Source organism: Rhinichthys klamathensis, unplaced genomic scaffold (genome assembly GCF_029890125.1).
Source record: "Rhinichthys klamathensis goyatoka isolate OS25496 unplaced genomic scaffold, OSU_Roscu_1.1 h1tg000054l_1, whole genome shotgun sequence".
Lineage (NCBI taxonomy): Eukaryota > Metazoa > Chordata > Actinopteri > Cypriniformes > Leuciscidae > Rhinichthys > Rhinichthys klamathensis.
Genome location: NW_026606599.1, coordinates 2041071 through 2062962, shown reverse-complemented (window position 1 = coordinate 2062962; position 21892 = coordinate 2041071). Strand labels below are relative to the sequence as shown.

General features: G+C 38.5%; 6 protein-coding genes across 6 annotated transcripts; 1 reads left to right on the top strand and 5 right to left on the bottom strand.

Annotated features, from left to right (window-relative positions):
* Positions 1 to 4235: 4235 nt before the first annotated feature.
* LOC130083336 (histone H2B-like) lies at positions 4236 to 4693 on the bottom strand. The gene has a single exon (XM_056248351.1). The coding sequence runs from the start codon at positions 4672 to 4674 to the stop codon at positions 4300 to 4302; it is 375 nt and encodes a 124-aa protein (XP_056104326.1). The 5' UTR covers positions 4675 to 4693; the 3' UTR covers positions 4236 to 4299.
* Positions 4694 to 5341: 648 nt separating this feature from the next.
* Positions 5342 to 5739, bottom strand: LOC130083345 (histone H4). The gene has a single exon (XM_056248359.1). It carries the CDS (start codon positions 5724 to 5726, stop codon positions 5415 to 5417), a length of 312 nt encoding a protein of 103 aa, XP_056104334.1. The 5' UTR covers positions 5727 to 5739; the 3' UTR covers positions 5342 to 5414.
* A 589-nt stretch (positions 5740 to 6328) lies between these two features.
* On the bottom strand, positions 6329 to 6847 carry LOC130083318 (histone H3). The gene has a single exon (XM_056248336.1). The coding sequence runs from the start codon at positions 6794 to 6796 to the stop codon at positions 6386 to 6388; it is 411 nt and encodes a 136-aa protein (XP_056104311.1). The 5' UTR covers positions 6797 to 6847; the 3' UTR covers positions 6329 to 6385.
* A 769-nt stretch (positions 6848 to 7616) lies between these two features.
* LOC130083324 (histone H2A-like) lies at positions 7617 to 8018 on the bottom strand. Its single transcript, XM_056248342.1, has one exon. It carries the CDS (start codon positions 8001 to 8003, stop codon positions 7617 to 7619), a length of 387 nt encoding a protein of 128 aa, XP_056104317.1. The 5' UTR covers positions 8004 to 8018.
* A 645-nt stretch (positions 8019 to 8663) lies between these two features.
* On the bottom strand, positions 8664 to 9498 carry LOC130083312 (histone H1-like). The gene has a single exon (XM_056248331.1). The coding sequence runs from the start codon at positions 9261 to 9263 to the stop codon at positions 8664 to 8666; it is 600 nt and encodes a 199-aa protein (XP_056104306.1). The 5' UTR covers positions 9264 to 9498.
* Positions 9499 to 13915: 4417 nt separating this feature from the next.
* Positions 13916 to 17236, top strand: si:cabz01036022.1 (uncharacterized). The gene is made up of 3 exons (XM_056248356.1): positions 13916 to 13950; positions 16695 to 16730; positions 16917 to 17236. The coding sequence occupies exons 1-3, from the start codon at positions 13920 to 13922 to the stop codon at positions 17210 to 17212; spliced, it is 363 nt and encodes a 120-aa protein (XP_056104331.1). The 5' UTR covers positions 13916 to 13919; the 3' UTR covers positions 17213 to 17236.
* Positions 17237 to 21892: the final 4656 nt, after the last annotated feature.

Sequence of the window (21892 nt, the reverse complement as noted above, 5' to 3'; positions counted from 1 at the left end):
GGTTAGAAGAATGGATAAAATTATAAGACTTCTCTGGTTAGATTTTGTTAAATATGGCATTAAATAGAGCTTACTAAATTGAATTAAAAGTGAACAAAATATGGTTAGGAAAACCGAGGTGAAATATGGAGATGGGCGTAGAATAATGGAAAAGGCTTAATGATAGGAGTAAGGATTGTTATTCTAATAATTTTGTTATTCATGGGTGAATATGATTACAGTGACAGGTGAAACATGCTGTCTGTTCAATTGGTGAAAATGACAGTCTATCCCAAGGATGAACAAAATTATGTGACGATACATGTAGCGGGAGCTACAGTGAGATATGTGTTAAATGTATGTTCTGTTTGTTTTTCTTCTATTTGTTTATTTTCTGAGAAAGATTAAGGGCAAAAGATTTAAAGAAGGTTACAAGCAGCGGTCATCCGTGTTACGAGATGGCGTACAAAGATAGGGTTTGAAACTGAGTGATTTTTATTATACTTTTATCTGTTTGTTTCCTTACTATGTTATAACTACCTTTTTCCTTACTGGCGTGACTGAGGGTCTGTTTACAGGAGCGCAGGAACAGAGATTTCTCGCTTAGCCCGGCACCTTAAACATGTTTACTTGCTAGCTAAAATATTACGGGGCCTTTCCCCCACAAAAACAGCCTTATGCTTCTTCATTCTAAACTTTTCTTCACAGGTTCAAGGAGAGTGATCATTTATGCAAAAATCAGAGATAAAGAGTATAAGTGTGATGATATGACTTAAAATTTGTTTTATTGTTTATTATTGTGATTATGGGTAATCAGAATGATAAAAAGTGAGGAGTTGTAGTGGCAATTTTAATGATATTCATTGATCTTTAGTAAAATATAGATGATTCAAAGAATGTCACATGTGTGTCTCACTTGTAGTGAGAGAAGATTCTGTTTATGTACCTGGGGAGGCAGAAGAGGGAGACACTCCAGAGAACAGACGAACAGGACCTCTGACCTAGATGTCAGAAGGCCATTTTGGTGCAGGGGGGCGTATTGGGCCAACTAGTGACGTCTATGGAAAACTACTGGGAGGAAGGCTCTGGGGGGAAGAAGGCCTTGAAACTAAGATAAAAGCTAGTTCAGTCTGTCTGGGGGTGTGTCACTCTTCTGCACAGGGTAACAACTGTGTATTAGACTGCTCCTATTCTTGCAAGAATAAATACTTCTATTTTATATAATTTGACTATGAGTGTCTCTTACGCAGTGATGTTTGTTTGAGATGAATTTTTGCCACAACATGGTCTAAAACAATTTCTCAGTGTAATTAACTGAATCTTATATAATTAGTGAATTTAGTTAAATATTTTGAAAGGCATTTTATAATTGAAATTAATTGTAAACTATTAGTATTCCACAAAAATAAACATATTTTACAGAATATTATAACAGGCCAACTAATGAGAAATGCTCTTTCCACTGACACAGAGTGATGAGATTTCATGGCAGATATGTCTGTTAAATATGATGCTTATGAAATTGATTGCCACCAGTAAAAGCTGCAAACAGATACTATGTTTTGACATTGTATGGACATGACATTTTAAGAGAACAGACCTCCTCCAATACTTTTACCAATGAAAAAAATAGTAGGCTGCTAATGATAAAAAATAAAAATTTTAGATGAGGGTTTCCCAAACTGAGGATTGCTTAATTCGATCCCAACAATCCATCAATTCTCCAAAACGCTAATCCTCTGTCCATCTCGGGCTGAGGGAAAGGAAACAAAGGTGGCCAGTCCATCACAGGCCTCACACACATTCACTCTCTTATTCACATACAGACTCCAATTTACATGCTTCATGCCTTTGGATAGTGTGGGAAACCGGAGCACACAGAGGAAACGCATGCAAACACGTGCTGATGAGTTGCTAAAATAGTAACTCATACTTCAAGTAAATGTTAGGTCAAATTAATTTGACTGACAAAGCGTTTGGAAATCCCTGTTATAGGTTAAATAGCAGACAACATATAAAACAGTGACATTCTCCAAACTGCCGTAAACATACATATATAGACATTATTAATCTTCCACACATGAGCTTGTCTGATAACACTTTTTAAACATGGCCAGAACTCCCATAATACTTCAAAATTTTACAATTTACTATAAGAGTCATTCCTGGGATTCGGTAATATTTCAACTTGGAATTTTTTTTTTTTTTTTTTTTTTTTATAATTCATTGTCTAAATACCACACATCAAGGCACATATCAAATCTACAAAAAATATTTTAAAAAATCCCACCTCAGGCATTAAAGACTTTTTTTTTTCAGATTTAAACACCTTTTATTCTCAACCCCGTAACAGACTAAATGGAATTGGTTTAAAAAAGATTTTACACAAACATTGTTATAAAACATACATCTACTGCTCATATGTCCCTCATAACAATTTAATAACTACAAATGTAACATTTATGATAATCTTGAAGTTGTGTTCAAATTATGTGTCTGTGGTCTCTTTATTTTTGTAAAAAAATATATACATTTAGAATTTAGATGTTTAAAAAAACAACACAATTTTATTGTGTTAATCCTTAACATTCAGGTAATCAGCAAGAAAAGCTTTCATTTTTAATTGTCTTCCCTATTTTTTCCCAAAATATTAATGTGACGAGGTTGAGAATAGTGTGACGGGGTTGAAGTAGGTGGACTGTAACTGGTTTGAAGGGAGCTATTGCCTTCAATTTTATATATATATTTTTTTTCTCTTTCTCATAGTGTGCACTTCCTTCTGGGTCAACATATTTGCATTCACAACACTGTCTTTCTGCTGCTGATGTGGCTGCCCAACCTGACTTATAAGCTTGTCAATGTTTAAGTGGATACATTAATGTATAGCAAAATTATGAGTTGTCATGATTTTGGTCAGTATATCTTCACTTAAACCATTACTATTTTATATTTTCTTATTAAAATTATTCATAAATGAAGTGAAAAACGTGAAAAATAATGACGGGTTGAGTGTGACGGGGTTGAAATAGGTGGACTGTAACTGGTTTGAAGGGAGCTATTGCCTTCAATTTTATATTTTTTTTTTTTTTCTCTTTCTCATAGTGTGCACTTCCTTCTGGGTCAACATATTTGCATTCACAACACTGTCTTTCTGCTGCTGATGTGGCTGCCCAACCTGACTTATAAGCTTGTCAATGTTTAAGTGGATACATTACATAATGTATAGCAAAATTATGAGTTGTCATGATTTTGGTCAGTGTATCTTCACTTAAACCATTACTCTTTTATATTTTCTTATTAAAATTATTCATAAATTAAGTGAAAAACTTGAAAAACAATGACGGGTTGAGTGTGACGGGGTTGAGGTTTTTTTAAACAAAATGGCCACTGATTGCTCCTCATGTAGTGAAGGAGAGTAGACCATATATGGCAGCAATAAAATAAATTAATTCTATATACTTAAGGATTAAAATAAAATTGTGAAAAATAATCATTTTCCATCTTAATTTTATGTGATGGGGTTGAGTTGTTAAGCTTGACAGTACCCTCCCTTGACTGTAGGCCTCAATATTAATAAAAAGTATGATACTACTTACTATCTTCGCAACACTGTTAAAAATACTTGATGTAATTTCTGGTAAATTATGTCACATATGGGTGAGGTCTAAATTATTGTATGCAGAGAAAAGTTGGTGTGATGTAGTTGAGTTCAAGTTCAGACTGAGGGACTTCCCTTAATATTATGTTTTTTTATAAAATATCTTGCATTTTTAAGTAACACAAATAAATACTTACAATGTTGCCAAAAAAATTGACAGTGCACATTTTGTTAAATATTTTTTTATCAGTAAAATGTCTTGGGGACATGACAAAATGCTTAGTGTAAAATAGAATATAATAGAATAATTTTAAGATAAAAATTATTTAAATGCAATTGTTTTATTCATAATAATGGACATACAAAGTATTGTGAAAAACTTTAATTTCGAAAATATTTTAAATAGCCCCCACTTTTAAAAGCCTGGGGGACTGAACCATTACCAGGAATGGTCCATAAATATTGTTGCTAGACATTTTAAAATTGGGCAGAAATTTGTAATTTATACAATTATCTTTCACATATTTATTACATAGGACATTCATTCACCTGCGTAAGGGTATGACAAATGAGTGAAACTCATTTATTTCCTGATTTGTAGCCCAGCAGTTTAAAGTAATGTACGTTTCATTTTGTCTGGAGACCACGCAATTTTAAGCTCTTTAAAAGACATTGTGGGTGGCTCTTAAAAGAGCCTTTGTGTGGTGTTGAGCGGACTCGCTCTACTTTGAGCTGGTGTATTTGGTCACAGCCTTTGTGCCCTCAGACACGGCGTGTTTGGCCAGCTCTCCGGGCAGAAGCAGACGCACGGCGGTCTGGATCTCTCTCGATGTGATGGTGGAGCGCTTGTTGTAGTGAGCGAGACGAGACGCTTCACCGGCGATGCGCTCGAAGATGTCGTTGACGAAAGAGTTCATGATTCCCATCGCCTTGGAGGAGATCCCGGTGTCGGGATGAACCTGCTTCAGGACTTTGTACACGTAGATCGCGTAGCTCTCCTTCCTGGACTTTCTGCGCTTCTTTCCGCCCTTGCCGGCGGTTTTAGTGACGGCCTTCTTCGAGCCCTTCTTGGGTGCAGACTTCGCTGGTTCAGGCATGATGCTTCAGTCAGTGAAACTCAAGAACAATAAAGCTGTGTTTCCACAGGCGGGGTTTTTATCCACTGCTCTATGCTAATTTCCAAAGGGAGGTACAGCCTTCTCTGATTGGTAGTTTTCCTGGACCAACCCATAGAATGATCTCATTGGCCACATTAAATGTTCATTGACTTGAAGGACAGCCAATCACAGGCTATAAATGTTAATCCCGCCCATCGCCTCATGTCCTACTACCATCCCCCATTCTCTCAGGTTTCTTTGTTTCATTTTCCCGCATTTTTCGGAATGCAATAATGTACTAAATATTAAAAGTAATATATTATTTCAGTTTATCACAGCAAAGAATGCAAATGAAGTGTTGCACAGGGTGTGAAATCTCGGTGCCCTTTGGTTGCTTGGGATAATTAAGCTCAAAAACAAAATAATACTCCAAGACACTCAAATTGTGTAGAAAAAACCTACGCGTTGCGGCTTATGCCTTCGTCAGGGTGTGTTTAATCAACTTATATTTGATTTAACATTTGATTGAAAAAATATATATAATTCATTCTACAGAAACACAGCTAATATTAGCATATTTAATTTCCACATAACGACTTTAAAATGATAGTTAAAACCATAAATAACTAATAATCTCATTGCATTTAAAATATGTTATAAGCACTTTGAAGTTTGTTCTTTGTGTGTAAATGTGGGTGGCTCTTAAAAGAGCCGTTGGGTTTTTCTTCTTCGTGAGTCTCTTAACCGCCGAACCCGTACAGGGTGCGTCCCTGTCGCTTCAGCGCGTACACAACATCCATGGCGGTGACGGTCTTTCTCTTGGCGTGTTCAGTGTAAGTCACAGCATCACGGATGACGTTCTCCAGAAACACCTTCAACACACCGCGCGTCTCTTCATAGATCAGCCCAGAAATACGCTTGACGCCGCCACGTCGAGCAAGACGACGAATAGCGGGTTTAGTGATTCCCTGGATATTATCGCGAAGAACCTTTCGGTGACGCTTAGCGCCTCCTTTCCCGAGTCCTTTACCGCCTTTACCTCTTCCAGACATGACGACAGATACTTTTCCACTCAAAACAACTGAATAAAGAAAAATCTCTGGAGGAGAGGGTTTATAGTCAGCTAGCGGACCTAGTTGAAACCAAATTCATGGGTGGTTCTATTAAACGTCACTCGACACGCTACTCTCCAACTGGTGCTCAGCAAATGACTTGTAGCTCCACCTCTCTCTACGTCATGGGTTGAGTTTGACGTACAGCTCCACCTCTGTGGATCTAATGGATGGAGGGATAGAGTTGTGGGTGGGTTTGGTTGGACTGTCTAACTTCATACATTACCCAAATTACATTCAGAGAGGAGGAGCTGGATCTCACACTCCACCCATGAATCTGCAGTGAGAAGCCTCTCCTACACTCCAATGAAGTCCAGTTGTCCTTCAAAGCAAACTGTTTAAAAAAAAAATCACTTCATGGAACAAGCAAGCCTGACATCACGTTCTGCATACCATTAATGGAAATATTAGATGTTTATATTAAAATAAACTATATGAACAGTGTGCAGTTGCCATTCGTTACGAAAAGTAACTTATTTAAGCAGACCTGTATCAAACATACATGGTTCCATAAACCAAGTTTTAAATAAAAACAACTCTTTTTAGAGACATTGAGGTGGCTCTTAAAAGAGCCTTTGGGTTTGTGTGACTGCTGTGATTTAAGCGCGCTCTCCGCGGATGCGGCGGGCCAGCTGGATGTCTTTGGGCATGATGGTGACTCTCTTGGCGTGGATGGCGCACAGGTTGGTGTCCTCAAACAGACCCACCAGATAAGCCTCGCTCGCCTCCTGCAGGGCCATGACAGCCGAGCTCTGGAAGCGCAGATCCGTTTTGAAATCTTGAGCGATTTCTCTCACTAGACGCTGGAAGGGCAGTTTGCGAATCAGCAGTTCAGTGGATTTCTGGTAACGGCGAATCTCTCTCAGCGCCACGGTACCGGGCCTGTAACGGTGAGGCTTCTTAACGCCACCGGTAGCGGGAGCGCTCTTACGGGCGGCTTTAGTGGCCAGCTGCTTCCTCGGGGCTTTTCCTCCGGTGGACTTACGAGCGGTCTGCTTAGTTCTCGCCATTGCTTCAAAGGAGTGCAGTTGCTGATGCGAACAACACGAATGAATGAATAGGTCACTCGAACACAGCGCCTTTTAAGCCTATGTCTGTCATGCGCTCATTGGATGGCTTTGCTTTAGAGGCATTCTATTGGTTGTTGTCTGGCGTCTGTAAATGACAGTTGGCCAATGGCTGTGCCTGTTTTCAAACAAGAGACAAGAGTTTGTGGTTCCCGCCCGAACATGCATTGTTTGTTTCCGTTTGTATGAAAATAAAAAAGGCGAAATCAGGTATTAATTTGCACAGCAAAACCCGTGATTGATTTTTAAAATATGATTGAAAGTTTAGAGTTGGACTAGTGGCACTAATAGTAAAAACTAAGATAAGTACAATTACTTAACCACATTATGTTTAATTTCTTTCTTTTGATATCAATATATCGATTTAAATATGTTAGCTAACGTTATTAAACTATATGCATTTTCATAGTGGGCTACATTCATTAAATCCTTACAAAGAGTGTAGTGAGTCTGCACAACAATGAAACATTAACGTTACTTATTAAAATGATCTATGAAAGTATTTATCAGATTTTAAAAATTAATAGAAAAAAGGAAACCAAACTGATTTATCAGAATCTTTAAAATAGTTTCCGTAAGAATTATAACATAGTCAACATTATATAGTACAAGTTAGAACTGTCGACAGATGGTCGTGTTTTTTCTCTATTTAATCAATCGAACTTTAATTTAAGAAAATAATCGGACAAATGAAATACTCTTTCTTGGAGAAATTGTGTGGCTCTTAAAAGAGCCTTTGTTTTGAACAGAAACTTCCGTCAGTTTACTTGGCCTTGGCGGGCTTCTCGGTCTTCTTGGGCAGCAGCACGGCCTGGATGTTGGGCAACACACCACCCTGAGCGATGGTCACGCCACCCAGAAGCTTGTTCAGCTCCTCGTCATTGCGCACCGCCAGCTGCAGGTGTCGAGGGATGATGCGGGTCTTCTTGTTGTCCCGAGCGGCGTTTCCAGCCAACTCCAGGATCTCAGCGGTCAGATACTCGAGCACAGCGGCCAAATACACCGGAGCTCCGGCACCGACGCGCTGGGCATAGTTGCCTTTGCGGAGAAGCCTGTGAACACGGCCGACGGGGAACTGCAGTCCCGCCCTGGAAGAGCGACTCTTGGCCTTGGCACGAGCCTTTCCCCCGGTTTTACCTCTTCCGCTCATTGTAGCTAACAGTTGATGTTCTTCAAAGAAAGTAACACTTCCGAGGTTGTGTTTGCCCTTTTAAATGAAAACTCGCTAATCTCCTATTGGCTGGAGCCTGAACACATTATCGAGCCAATCAGTGGGCTTCCCTCCAAACACCCAACCCCCCTTTCTGCTACTGACACCTCAATCACAGCAGTACCTCCATTTAACAGCCTCTTAGCTTCCTTTTAATGTATTTTAGTTTTAATTAATTTCTACAGTTTTTATTTCTTATTAAAAAAAATCTGTCCATTGTTTTATTTATGCAAAGTACTCGGAATTACCATTATGTATTAACTGCTTTACAAATAAACTTGCCTTGCCCATTTTTACTTTGTCTGGTTGAAATCAAACATAATTGATTAAAATGTATCAAGTTGGTCTTGAAGCTGTGAAGTTTTATAGTTTACTGCTATAAACATTTCTGATTGTTTCATCAAAACGTTCACATTATCATCAAATTTAATGTTGAAATGTATTTATTGCACATGAACTTAAAGGGCCCATTATTTTGTTCTCGCGGTGACCAGTGACACATTGAACAAATTACCGATATAGAATGCTCTTTACTATGAATTAGTGGGTGGCTCTTAAAAGAGCCTTTGTGATTTGAAAAAAAAAATGGGAGAAATGAGATTATTTCTTTTTGGCTGCTGTCTTTTTAGGCTTGGCTGCTTTAGGTTTCGCCGTTTTGGGTTTTGCTGCCTTTGCCTTTTTCGGGCTCTTGGCTGCTTTCTTAGGAGTCGCTGGTTTCTTTGTCTTCTTGGGGCTCTTCGTTGCCTTTTTAGCGGCGGGTTTCTTCACCTTCTTCGGGGATTTCTTAGCGACGGGCTTCTTTGCTGCTGCAGTTTTGGGCTTCTTCGCGGCTGCGGGTTTCTTGGCTGCGGGCTTCTTGGCTTTAGGAGCCGCTTTCTTGGCGGGTTTAGTCTTGGTCTCGGTCTGTTTCTTGTTGAGCTTGAAGGAGCCCGAGGCGCCGGTTCCTTTAGTCTGGACCAGGGTTTCATTAGTCACCAGACTCTTGATGGCGGTCTTGACGCGGGAGTTGTTCTTCTCCACATCGTATCCACCGGCAGCGAGCGCTTTCTTCAGGGCGGCGAGGGACACACCGCTCCTCTCTTTAGATGCGGACACAGCCTTGACGATCAGCTCGCGGACGCCTGGACCCGCTTTCTTGCTTTTGGCGGCTGATTTCTTCTTGGCCGCCTTAGTCGCGGATGCTGGAGCGGTTTCTGCCATGATTTCTCTGAGTGAATCTGGACTCACACAATCTGACTGTGATCAACAATGAGCCGCTGCGCCTTTAACAGCCGCATGAGAACCGTGTAGACTCAACCTGCTCTGTTCAGCGTCTGCTCCTCCACTAACGCCTTTGCTTGTGTTTTCTCCTTTCATATTTGGAATAAAACTGGATTTGTAAAATAGTTTAATAGATTAAAAACAATGTACACACCGAGTAGAGAGATTGAACTTCATTTTAAGACTAAAACACGCGAAAAATCAACATTTATTTTAGAACCGTCCGATCAAATCCAAAGCGTTCACCTGCAATGAACAAGGCTGCGTGTATATTTTATGTAATTTTGTGTATTAACAGTAGTAAACTACTGAGTGTGTCATCCTGGTTTTGGAACTAGCACTTTGACAATGGCTTTAATGTAAGGAAGATCGCTGAGGGACTTGTGGATTGTTTCATTCAGAGGTTGTTTTGTGCAGCTTGAAGCACACACACATCTGTATGTGTAACTGCTCTGCATCTCCGGTCACTGATGATTTCCACATGTTATAAAGATGCAAGAACCCTGAATAAAGTTCAATGGCAACTGATCGCATATTTAAGATATTTTTGAACCGATGAATACAACTTATAAATGTATTGGTATATGTGCAAGCATGGTCATTCTAACATAACAGAATGTTGGTCATGATTTCTTTAACAATTCATTAATGCCAATTTATTTTTCTCAAACACTAAAGCTTCATTGTTATTAAATTAAACACTGACATGATTAGACATGCCAACATCAAGGATTATGTTGTAGAGGTTGCTGCCTCTTTAGGAAATAAATCCATTACAAAATATGTAAATTGTAGAGATTTTGAGCTTGATTTATATATTTTCGCATGAGAATTCATAAATCATTACTGTAAACTATAAACCTAAATTAAGATAAGTGCAAATTTGTTTGGATGAAGGACCATGCAGGAGAGCTATGAGAAAAAAAGTATCTTATATGTCAATCTTCTTTATTTTAAAGGAGTAGTTCACTTTAAAATGAAAATTAGCCCATGATTTATTCACCCTCAAGCCATCCTAGGTGTATATGACATTCTTCTTTCAGACGAATACAATCAGAGTTATATTAAAAGGTTAGTTCATCCAAAAATGAAATTTATGTCATTAATGACTCTCCCTCATGTCGTCCCAAGCCCGTAAGACCTCCGTTCATCTTCAGAACACCGTTTAAGATGTTTTAGATTTAGTCCGAGAGCTTTCTGTCCCTCCATTGAAAATGTATGTACGGTATACTGTCCTTGTCCAGAAAGGAAATAAAGACATCATCAAAGTAGTCCATGTGACATCAGTGGGTTAGTTAGAGTGTTTTGAAGCATCGAAAATACATTTTGGTCCAAAAATAACAAAAACTCAGACTTTATTCAGCATTGTATTGTCTTCCGGTTCTGTTGTGGATCCGCGTTCAGTGCCGCCGCTGATGTAAGACACTGCTGACGTGTGTCTGGTGTGTGTGTGTGTGTGTGTCTGGTGCGCCCGAGCTTCGTTTACAGTCTGAGGGAGACGCACGCTGTACAAAACAATCTTCGCAAACATGTCTAAAGATTTCCACACAGAGGAAGACTTGCATTTTTTTGCCCAGCCATATTTATTTGAACCCGAATACACACACACACACACCAGACACACGTCAGCAGCGTCTTACGTCAGCAGCGGCACTGAACGCGGAGCCACAACAGAACCGGAAGACAATGCAATGCTTAATATTTTTATTTTTTATTTTTTTGGACCAAAATGTATTTTCGATGCTTCAAAACACTCTAACTAACCCACTGATGTCACATGGACTACTTTGATGATGTCTTTATTTCCTTTCTGGACAAGGACAGTATACCGGACATACATTTTCAATGGAGGGACAGAAAGCTCTCGGACTAAATCTAAAATATCTTAAACTGTGTTCCGAAGATGAACGGAGGTCTTACGGGGTTGGGACGACATGAGGGCGAGTCATTAATGACATCATTTTCATTTTGGGGTGAACTAACCCTTTAATAAACACCATAAGATTGAAGCTCAAAAAAGTGAATCCATCCATCATAAATGAACTCCACACGGCTTCGGGAGTTAATGAAGGCCTTCTGAAGCCAAGCCATGAGTTTTTGTAAGAAAAATATCCATATTTTACAGTGTGCTTTAATGTTTCACCAGGGTGTTTGTTTTAAAATGCTTTTATTTTGTAAAATAAATGGCACATAGTCACACTCGTGGTGTTCCCGGTCAAAAATGACCGGCCTACAAAAAATAGCTTACAAATCACTTGTTATGCTACACTCTTAAAACAAATGTGTTGAAAACAACACAACATGTGTCGTTTTCAACACATGCTCTGAGAAGTACCGTCAGATGAAATCCTGCAGTGTCAGTGCTCTCCGTCCATGCAGTAACGTTAGATGCACACCGGCCCTTGAATGAGCGCGGATTTCTAGTGCATTTACTTGAACTTCTGAGGTAATATCTTTGGTTTAACCCATTTGAGAAATTGAGAGGTGGCCAAAATCAGATTTTAAAATGGACTGAACAAAGCTCTTCACGAACTTGACATGCGATGCCCTGCTGACTGACATGTGCGCATGAATCACTGTCAAACGCATAAGCTCAGAGCAATGTTGTAAGTTACTGCATGATAATACATTTTTATAGCAGACTAATAATACATTACGATACACAGTCTCACTTTTAGTTACGTCTTTTAACTATTATAATATTTCGAAGGGCAAAAACATGAACTTTACCTATTGGCTTTAATTCTTCAATCAGCTGTCACTTTAACGCGAGGCCAGTAGCTCCACCCACGTCCTGCCTTTTTGCCCATTTTCTGTTATCCGGTAGTGACGAGAGGTGACGCGCTGCCAAGATGGCGACGGCCGGCCACGCCCACTTTAGGCTTCAAAAACGCTCTTCAGAAACCTACGGGTGACGTCACGGACACTACGTCCACATTTTTTTACAGTCTATGGTCCTATTATAGTAATGGGGACACTATACTGTCAAAGAGCACCGTTCTTCGGATGAGACGTAAACCGAGGTCCTGACTCTCTGTGGTCACAAAAAATCCTAGGATGTCTTTAAAAATAGTAGGGGTGTAACCCCGGCATCCTGGCCAAATTTGCCCAGTGGCCTCTGTCCATCATGGCCTCCTAATCATCCCCATATATATATACCAATTGGCTTCATCACTCTGTCTCCTCTCCACCAGTAAGCTGGTGTGTGGTGGGCGTTCTGGCGCAATATGGCTGCCGTCGCATCATCCAGGTGGAGCTGCACATTGGTGGTGGTTGAGGAGATCCCCCCCTTCTATGTAAAGCGCTTTGAGTGCAGAGAAAAGCGCTATATAAATGTAATGACTTATTAATATAGTAGCCTATAACAAGTGATTTATAAGCTATAGGCCGGTCATTTTTAACCGGGAACATCACAAGTGTTATAGGGTTTTTAACACAACACGAGGGTTAAGAAACTATCTGACTGTCAAATATTTAAAGCTTATAAACAGCTAATGGCCCTGATTATACGGCAATACTTTCAAATCAGACAACAGAAATTACATTATCAAATTAAGGTTTCATTATATATTTTCTGCCATAACAGGAAGTTTAAAAAGTTGATACTATGACATATATATATATATATAGCAAATTAACAGGGAAGTGTTTGTTTCCATTATCTTAATTTCTGAGTAATAAGATGCGAACTCCACCCTGATTCTCATTGTTGTGATCATCATGTCATTTCTCTACACTTATAGATATATATATAAACCGCCTGCAACCACAGTGAGCGTCAGAGGCCTGCGAGCGGAAGAAAGTCTGTCAGTTGTACTTTGACATGTTTTCCACTGCTGATGTGGGTTTAACCAATTCAGACTCGAATCAAGTGCCAACATAATGACAGAATACGTATTATCAAGGGTCTCGAAACCAGTTTTGAATCATGTACACAGATCATCATTGTAAAGACCATGATATTATCACATATAAACCTTTATAGCTGCAGAAGTTTGATTGACAGCTGTAGATAATGATGCAGTTTGGCTTTAAATCACTCACACTGATCGGCCAGTCACTCATACATCTCACACTCTCCTTCTACAGAGATGAAAACTGATCAAATTGGCTTTGGACCGCACATGGTCGCTGTGTTGCAAAATCACCCAGGGAACTCTGGTGTTTTCATACTTCCCTTTTCTCAGGCTCTGAGACTGTCAACACTTGTCAATACATCTTTTGACTAGTCTGACATGTAATTCATAATGTTTGGTTTAAAGTGATCTGCATACAGCCCAATTCAGTCTGATGTAGATTTGCATCCATTCCTTTTTAACAAGCCATCGGTGTAATGTAGCCTAGATATGAACATGCCTAATAAGACTTTTCTTAAAATGTATTCAAGGCTCTTTATTATGAGGAACTCTTTCACAATTTCTTAAAAGACGATATAGTTTTTTTTATTTATCCGGTTCTAAAGTCAGGGAAGTATAATAAGCAGAAAGGGTTGTTTGGCTACGACTCAGACCTGTGAACTACGGTTTCTTCTGTTTGTTCAGGAAGTGTTGAGTCTATAAGACTGACTGTGTGTTTGACAGTGTGTCATAGACCAGTATGGAGCTCAGGACACTTCCTCTAATGCTCTGTGAGTATATATCTCATCTATGCTTCATTTGCACATTTTGTATAATGATAGTGAATCGCTGTTCATCTGTATTTCATCTTTTTTATGTATTGAATCTGTTTTTCATTTATGCTGCTAATAATTTGAGTATCAAACCAATCTGTAGCTCCTGATATCCACACTGTTAATTTATTGTAAAAAAAATAATACTCTTTTATCCTGTGAATTCCTGGTGATTTTTTACAGTGTGTGTGTGAAAGGGAAAAACACTCTAGCTGAATGAGATCAGTGTATTGATCATTACTGTGATTCTCAGTCGTTCAGTTTACGGTTTGTAATGGTTCATGTGTTGAATCACACACTCTGTCATGTTCTGTAAAGTTACTTTGTTGTCTTCAGTAGAGCTTTAGCATCTCAGATCTTTAGCATAGTGGATATTACAGTTTTTTTCGATCGCTAAACGACAGTGAGCACAACTGGAGCTACATGTGCAAAACTCTAACTACAGTCTGCACTACCAGCAGTCCCCTGAGCTAAACAGTTCACATCACCTGCAAAACTCACTCAAAGCAACACAACTCTTAACACATGGCTCAAAACAGGCTCAGTGCAGCAAACACTAAGCACAACCCTCACTGAGATAACACACACTGGCACTCAGAACACACTGAGAGGAAAAACACTAGCATCAAACACCAATACAGAAAATACTAACTTTTCATCTTTACAGTTTGAACAATTTCAGTGACTTCATAGAAAGTAATATTTTCTTCAATGAAAAGATTGACATTCTTTCACATGATTTATTTACATTTTTAGAACATAACAATTCTTTAAGGTAAATGAAAATTAGCAGTTTGCTTCAATAGTCTGTAGTACGGTAATTTACGGAATTACAGTAATGAGAAAAAAGGTAGAAACTAAAAGTACATACTGTAATTCTAACAAATAATTGAGGGGCTAATCCTGCCTCTCTCCAGCATCAGGCCACAGGTGTTCGTCAACATCACATCTAATGTTCTCTCTTGCCATGCACCTGTGGAAGAACCTTCTGGAGTGCCTTATCCATCCCTGGCAGTCCTCTGGACTCATGGCCTCACATCCGGCACGCATGGCTTCCAAAAGAGACATTTGGTCATGTGGGTGGTGATCAAACACTTTCCACCTCCAGGCAGAGAAAAACTCCTCTATTGGGTTGAGGAAGGGTGAATATGCAGGAAGGTACAAAATCATAAATCTGCGATGTGCTGCAAACCTGTGACAGCTGCAGAGTGGTGAAAAGCAACGTTATCGCAAACTATGACAAAAACTTGGGGGTTGCTTACTGGCTCCCCTTGTTCTGCTGGCACTAGCTGAGCATAGAGCTCTTCTAGGAAAGCTATAAGCCTTTCTGTGTTGTATGAGCCAATGAGTGGTGTGTTGAGAAGCAAACCATCATTGGCCATTGCAGCACACATGGTGATATTTCCCCCCCTTTGGCCTGGAACCTACACAGTGGCCCTTTGACCTATAACATTCCTTCCTCTATATCTGTGTAAATATTCTATAATTGCAATACAAAACAATTTCCTGTAATGCTTTTATTTATTGTAAGGATGTAACTCTCACCTGTTTGTATGATGGAAAATTCGCATTACAGATGCCACTGTGGATCTTTGCAGATTGGGTTGCACCCTCAACCCTGCCTCTCTCAATGAGAGACCATGGTTCACGACATGGTCTATAAGTGTAGCCCTTATTTCATCTGAAATAACAGCTCTTTGTCTTCTTTTTCTCCCTCCACGAACCCGCCCTCTCCCTGCCACCCTTCTCCCTCCACGAACCCGTCTTCCTTGTTCCATTTCCAAAATTAGTCTTTCTGAGCTCTACCTATATATATATATATAAATATATATATATATATATATTTGTGTGTGTTCACTAACAAGTCTAAAACAAGACCCCTGCTTAGCCTTTCAGCTGAAATTGCAATCAGCAGTGTTTGAAAGGCACAAAGCTGAAATCTATTCTGTTTTGAATGTGTGGTTCACAGTTTTGACAGCAGTGTGTTAGCATTTGAACAAAGTGCTGTAAATCCACAGTGTTGTGCAGGTTGTGGTTAAAGTCATGGGATAAGTGTGTAGAGTTTTGAAAACTGTGTTCAAGCACTGAAAAATGAACTAGTGTTTGGTCCACATGAACTGCTGCTGTGCAGACTGTAGTTAGAGTTTACGCATAGCTCCAGTTGTGCTCACTGTCGTTTAGCGATCGAAAAAAACTGTAAGTGTATCTTAGTCTTCTTGTGATGTGCTGACTGACATTAATGAGCAATGATGTCACTTCCTATATGAAGCACTGATGGCACGCAAAATTAGATCTGCAGTCCGATGGCTTGAGCTTCTCTTCACTTTGGGGTTTCAGTTGTAGCATGACAGCATCACATATTCTTAGCAATGAAGATGATTTCTTCACACTTCCTCTTTCATGCTCAATATCAATTCAATGCATCAAATCAACATTGTCACTCCTTCTGTTTTTTCTATTTTAAAAAAGTTTTCTGCATGTTTTAATTTATCTCCCCCACCCTGTGTGTGTGTGTGTGTGTGTGTGTGTGTGTGTGTGTGTGTGTGTGTGTGTGTGTGTGTGTGTGTGTGTGTGTGTGTGTGTGTGTGTGTGTGTGTGTGTGTGTGTGTGTGTGTGTGTGTGTGTGTGTGTGTGTGTGTGTGTGTGTGTGTGTGTGTGTGTGTGTGTGTGTGTGTGTGTGTGTGTGTGTGTGTGTGTTTTAGTGCTGATTTCAAACATCCATCCCGGACAAACTCAAGGTGATTTATACATTTATATTTTCTTCAAATCTTATATACAATAACACAGTGGAACAGAAAGCCTAGCAGCGTGTCAAATGTTCATGACATTTAATGGGTCCTTGATGATACTGCTGAGCTGTGTATGATACAAATGTCTTGTATGATTAATGTTTAAACATCTGAATGTTTTATGTGATGTTATAGAGAGACTAAAGGCTGTAGTGAAGACAGAGCCAGGCATACATGAAACCGTCACTGTCAGATGTGAAATACCAGGAGATGCAGACGACTGGACATACAGCTGGTTTAGAGACGGATCATCTCGGCCCTTTAGCTCTGACAGAGAATTCAGCTTCGAAACTGGTGTATCTCACAGACGCAGCAGCGTCACCTGTAGAGGAGAGAGAAGAAGTGATGGACAGAAGTCAGAGATCAGTGACGCTGTTAAACTGAATCTATGTGAGTCTGATCCTCTTCACTGCAGAAATAAGTTACACTGAGAAGTGATGACGTGATAAGAAGGGCTTTTAAAAAAATAAAAATAAAGTGAGTGTATTGTTCTCAGCGAGCAGGGCATGATGTTTAACCCTCTGGGGTCTGAGGTGTTTTCGGGGTCCTTGAGATGTTTTGGCATGCTCTGACATTTGTGCATTTTTCAGTTGCTTATAAACATATTAATGGCACAGGTGAAATTACACTCTATATAGCACACACAGGGCTACCATTATATGTGAGCAACATGTATGTACATGTTTGTATTTTTGAGAGAATATTGTTTATGCGTGGTTATTGAAAAAACTAAAAAATAAATTTTCTAATATATGGCCACAAATAACATACTAAATATCTGTCCACAAGACTTTTGACTAGTGGATGTTGTCGCCTAGAGTATTTGCTTCAAATTGATCTGAAAATCATTCTGGCTAATCATTCACATAAAACAATAGATTGTTTTAAATTGTGAAAAACATTTTTTTGTTTGCAAAGGCAATATGCGGATGGGCGGATCGGCCCAACCCCCTCATGAATAATTAGGCAGTTCTCACCTGAGCAGACTGCATACTAATGAGCCTTTCATTCAGGGGTGTCACACAAGAAAGAATGCAAGGACAATATATATATATAAATAAATAAATATTTATATACACACACACACACACACACACACACACACACATATATATATATATATATATATGTGTGTGTGTGTGTGTGTGTGTGTGTGTGTGTGTGTGTGTGTGTATATAAATATTTATTTATTTATATATATATATATATTGTCCTTGCATTCTTTCTTGTGTGACACCCCTGAATGAAAGGCTCATTATATATATATATATATATATATATATATATATATATATATATATATATATACATATATATATATATATATATATATATATATATATATATATATATATATATATACATATACATATATATATATATATATATATACAAACAATCAAAATATAAATGAAAGCCAAAAGCACATTTTTAGTCACACATTTTAGCCATCCACATACCATTTTTAGCCATCCACCGCGGTAAAAATAAACCAGTCGCATTTCAAAGTCGTACGCGAAATGACCGCCAGGTGGCGCAAAGGGACATTTAGCAAAACGTAAGTGGGGCTAATGTCTATTAACAGTAGCCTAAGGATGAAATACTACAAGTTATGGTAATTTCCAAATAAGCCTACAACAAATTGTTGGTCATACAGATAAGATATAATCTTTTAAAACTGTAAAAGGTTAAAGTAGGCCTACACTCACAGGCTAAAGACAAAACGTTTTCTCGCTCATGTGAGAATCAAACGTTTGGTTATTTCTCAGTAACAAAATTCATAGCCGAGCGGTAGAACTGATGGTTCATCATCAAGATGACACAGGTTCAAATCCCGCACAAACATGGTCTGCTGTATATTTTATATTTATTATTGCAGAGAGATTTGTCTAGCTCTAAAACTCTGTTACACCATACAGTTTTGTTTTATATAGGCTATATATATTTTTTTATTTTTTTATTCCAGGCTCTCACGCCACCCCCCCGATTTCTCACGCTGAAGTGTCAACCCGGTCGGTCAAATTCCTGAAAGATATAGTTTATCTATAGATCTACCTGTTGAGCCACTCGTGATCGACTAGTTATACCGTAAATTAGTTAAAATATCCCGTAATCTATTTAGAGCGAGCGTGCATGCGAGACAGATATTGTGCTCCAAACCGTGCGCGCGCATGGCAGAGAGGTCTGTTCCCTACAACCTAGAGTTTTTAAAAACATGGTTTTAAGTAAAGTGTGATTTGCCAGGGGGGACTGGGATTTCCTTCTGGTCTAAACATCCCTACTTCTGCTGAATTATTTTAATCCCCACACCCCTCCCTCCACAGCTAATCAATGCTATAGGCTACTTCACCAATATCAAATAGAGATATGCAACAGGCACGTTTAAACGAAAAACAATAAAATCAAAACCAGCGTTTCAGTTGTTCATTAGTTCCAGTGGCCTTAATGCATGCACGGCTTTTCAAAATTTCACAAAGCGTGTTGAGATTATTTTGAATGAAATATTGAAGTTTATAATTAAGTGTTTTGGCACACCACGCCGAGTGACCCTATGCATTTTTCTAAAGTCGGGTTTTATTCTGGCATCGTGAGTTAGTGTTCGACAAACGCGGCGGCGCGTTCATTTAGATTAATTTATTTATCTCATTATTACAGCTAAAATAACTTAATAGGCGACTCCGTAATTTTTTGGTCATACAGATAAGAGTAGAGTAGCTTACATCGTTCAAAACTGTAAACTTGTATTCATATTAGGCTAACGACAAAAACAGTATATCTGTCCTCTCTGTCTCCGGGAACTGCGCGTCACAAAAATGAACCGAAAGCCACTTCAGCTCAGTCACGATAAGAAATCGGCTATGTCTAAAGCCTTTAAATGTCTAAATATTTAGGCTAATAAATGTTATCTGATTATGTAGGCTAATCCATATGAAAACGAGAGGTACAGAGGATCTACTCAAACATGCGCTTCCCAATGAGAAAATGACAAGACATGGGTGAAAATCTCGCTCTAATTAAATGTAGGCTAAATCGCCCTGAATTAAAATGTAAAAACATAATAATGTATTTGTCGAAATGTTGCGATATTGTTTCATTTAAGTTCATAATTATTCTATAAATGTTATTTAATTTAGCAGCATTACCACGAAGCACCGTGTTTCGATATTTATTTGAATAATACAAAATAAAATAAAAACTTAATTCACAAATTGCATGCCTGGTTGTAAGGATCCAAAGATCCCTGTAGACTTTAATATTAAGTGACAACAAATTCACAAGCGTTTTTTCAGATTATATTTAGTTTTGCTTGGAAAAAGCTGCCCCAAACCAGTTTTATTTCATCAATTATTGAAATAATGAAATATTTAGTAATAAACTTTTATGACAGAAATATCACTAGGCTACATGTAACTTAAATCATTTAATTCCTTCATTATCAACACTGTCTAGAATGGCGATTTAAGTGTGAATTGCGACTTCTCTTTGTGTTAAGTCAGCCTCAGACTCCGATAGCCTGTGGGGGGTTGGAGGGACAGTTGCTGGACAAAGGTGTTAATGTTCCTCTTTCATATGGAGAGTGTCGGATAGCCAGCCTGATGAGCAGGCAAAATTATTGTAAGGATAAATCTGTGTCCAAATGTAGGCCCCATATCTTATTAAATTATAAATATTGTAGTTTATTTATTGTAGCCTATTTAAAGTTTTTTTTTCACACAAAATTTCAATTGAAGTTATTGTAAGGTGAATTCAACAAGGCATGCTGTGTCTTTGAAGCAACAATTAAAGGTTAAATAATTTTTTCGTGATTTGTATGGCTGACACGCAGCGACATATACAGTATTATCAGCTGTATGATGTGTTTTTACCCTGAAATGATTAATTTCGAGAGAGAGACCCGCGCGCGCAGCGAGGGAGACTAAATAAACTTGTTAAAAAGAGATCCAGCGCGAGAGAGGCAAAGAGAAACGCATGTTTTTAATTTAATTATGTTTCTTTGGACAATTTTCGTTTTGTAGGCCTACTGTTTTAATTGTTTAATTTAGCTGTAATTTCTTTGGCAATACAAATTTAAAATGTCGCAAGAATAAGATTAGCCTAGTGTTTCTTATTTTGCATCGCAAAAGAAATAAACTCTAAACAAGATGCAACCCTGTTTTAAATTAAACAATTTAAACCTTGAAATGTTCGAACTTGGTTTCAAACTTAAGTAATTTTAGTGTTCTTTTACATTACACAATAATTTAGCAGACTAAAGACGAGCTTCTTCATTTTCATTTTCTGATCGGCTGACAATCTTCATCAGTTTTTGTCGTTTGTGCAGCGGCTGCGGTTCTACAGGAATGTAGCAAATTTATGTTGTAATGATAATCAAACAAAACTCTTGACTTTAAATAAGTAAACAGATATAAACAGTTACCTATTTAAGCATCAAGGTGGGAAAATATAAACGTAGGACAACATCGGTTAACAACATCTATGCTACATTGAGATTCGATCTCGGGTCTGTTGAAGCTCCTCGAAGCTCGTGTCGTTGCGTTGATCACTGAGCTATCGTCTGTACGCTGTTAAAGTTGTAAAGCCTCGTTCATGTAGCCTAAATGTTTTTATTGCAATGTTTTATGTTGAAATGTTTTCATTATTTATTCAATTACATTTCAGTAGCCTAATTTCAGTATTGTGATTATGAATTATTTTAACTACGTTTCACTTGTTGAATTCTTCTGCTACCAGCTTTCAATCGCTCTGAATCAGCGCGGTGCGGCAGCAGATTACGCATTAGAGAGAATAAACCGGAATAAACGAACACTTTTCAGAGTCTATGATTGTAGCGCCTCTTAGCGGTAAAAGGCAGCAAATACACCACACATTTTACCGCCGCGGTGGAACAGCTGATGTGGGCGTTGTCATGGCTTGCCTCGACATTTGCGTTTGAATAGCGCGCGTCGTCCGTGGGCGTGTCAGATTAACGCGTAATGAAGTGTAATGAGCTGGGGGAAAAAATACTGACAGCACTCTCTTTTCATACAGATTGCATAAACTGAGAATATTTGTTTTTTATATAAATTACTTCATTTAAAAGAAGAGAATTCAAGCTTCATAAAGAAAAACCT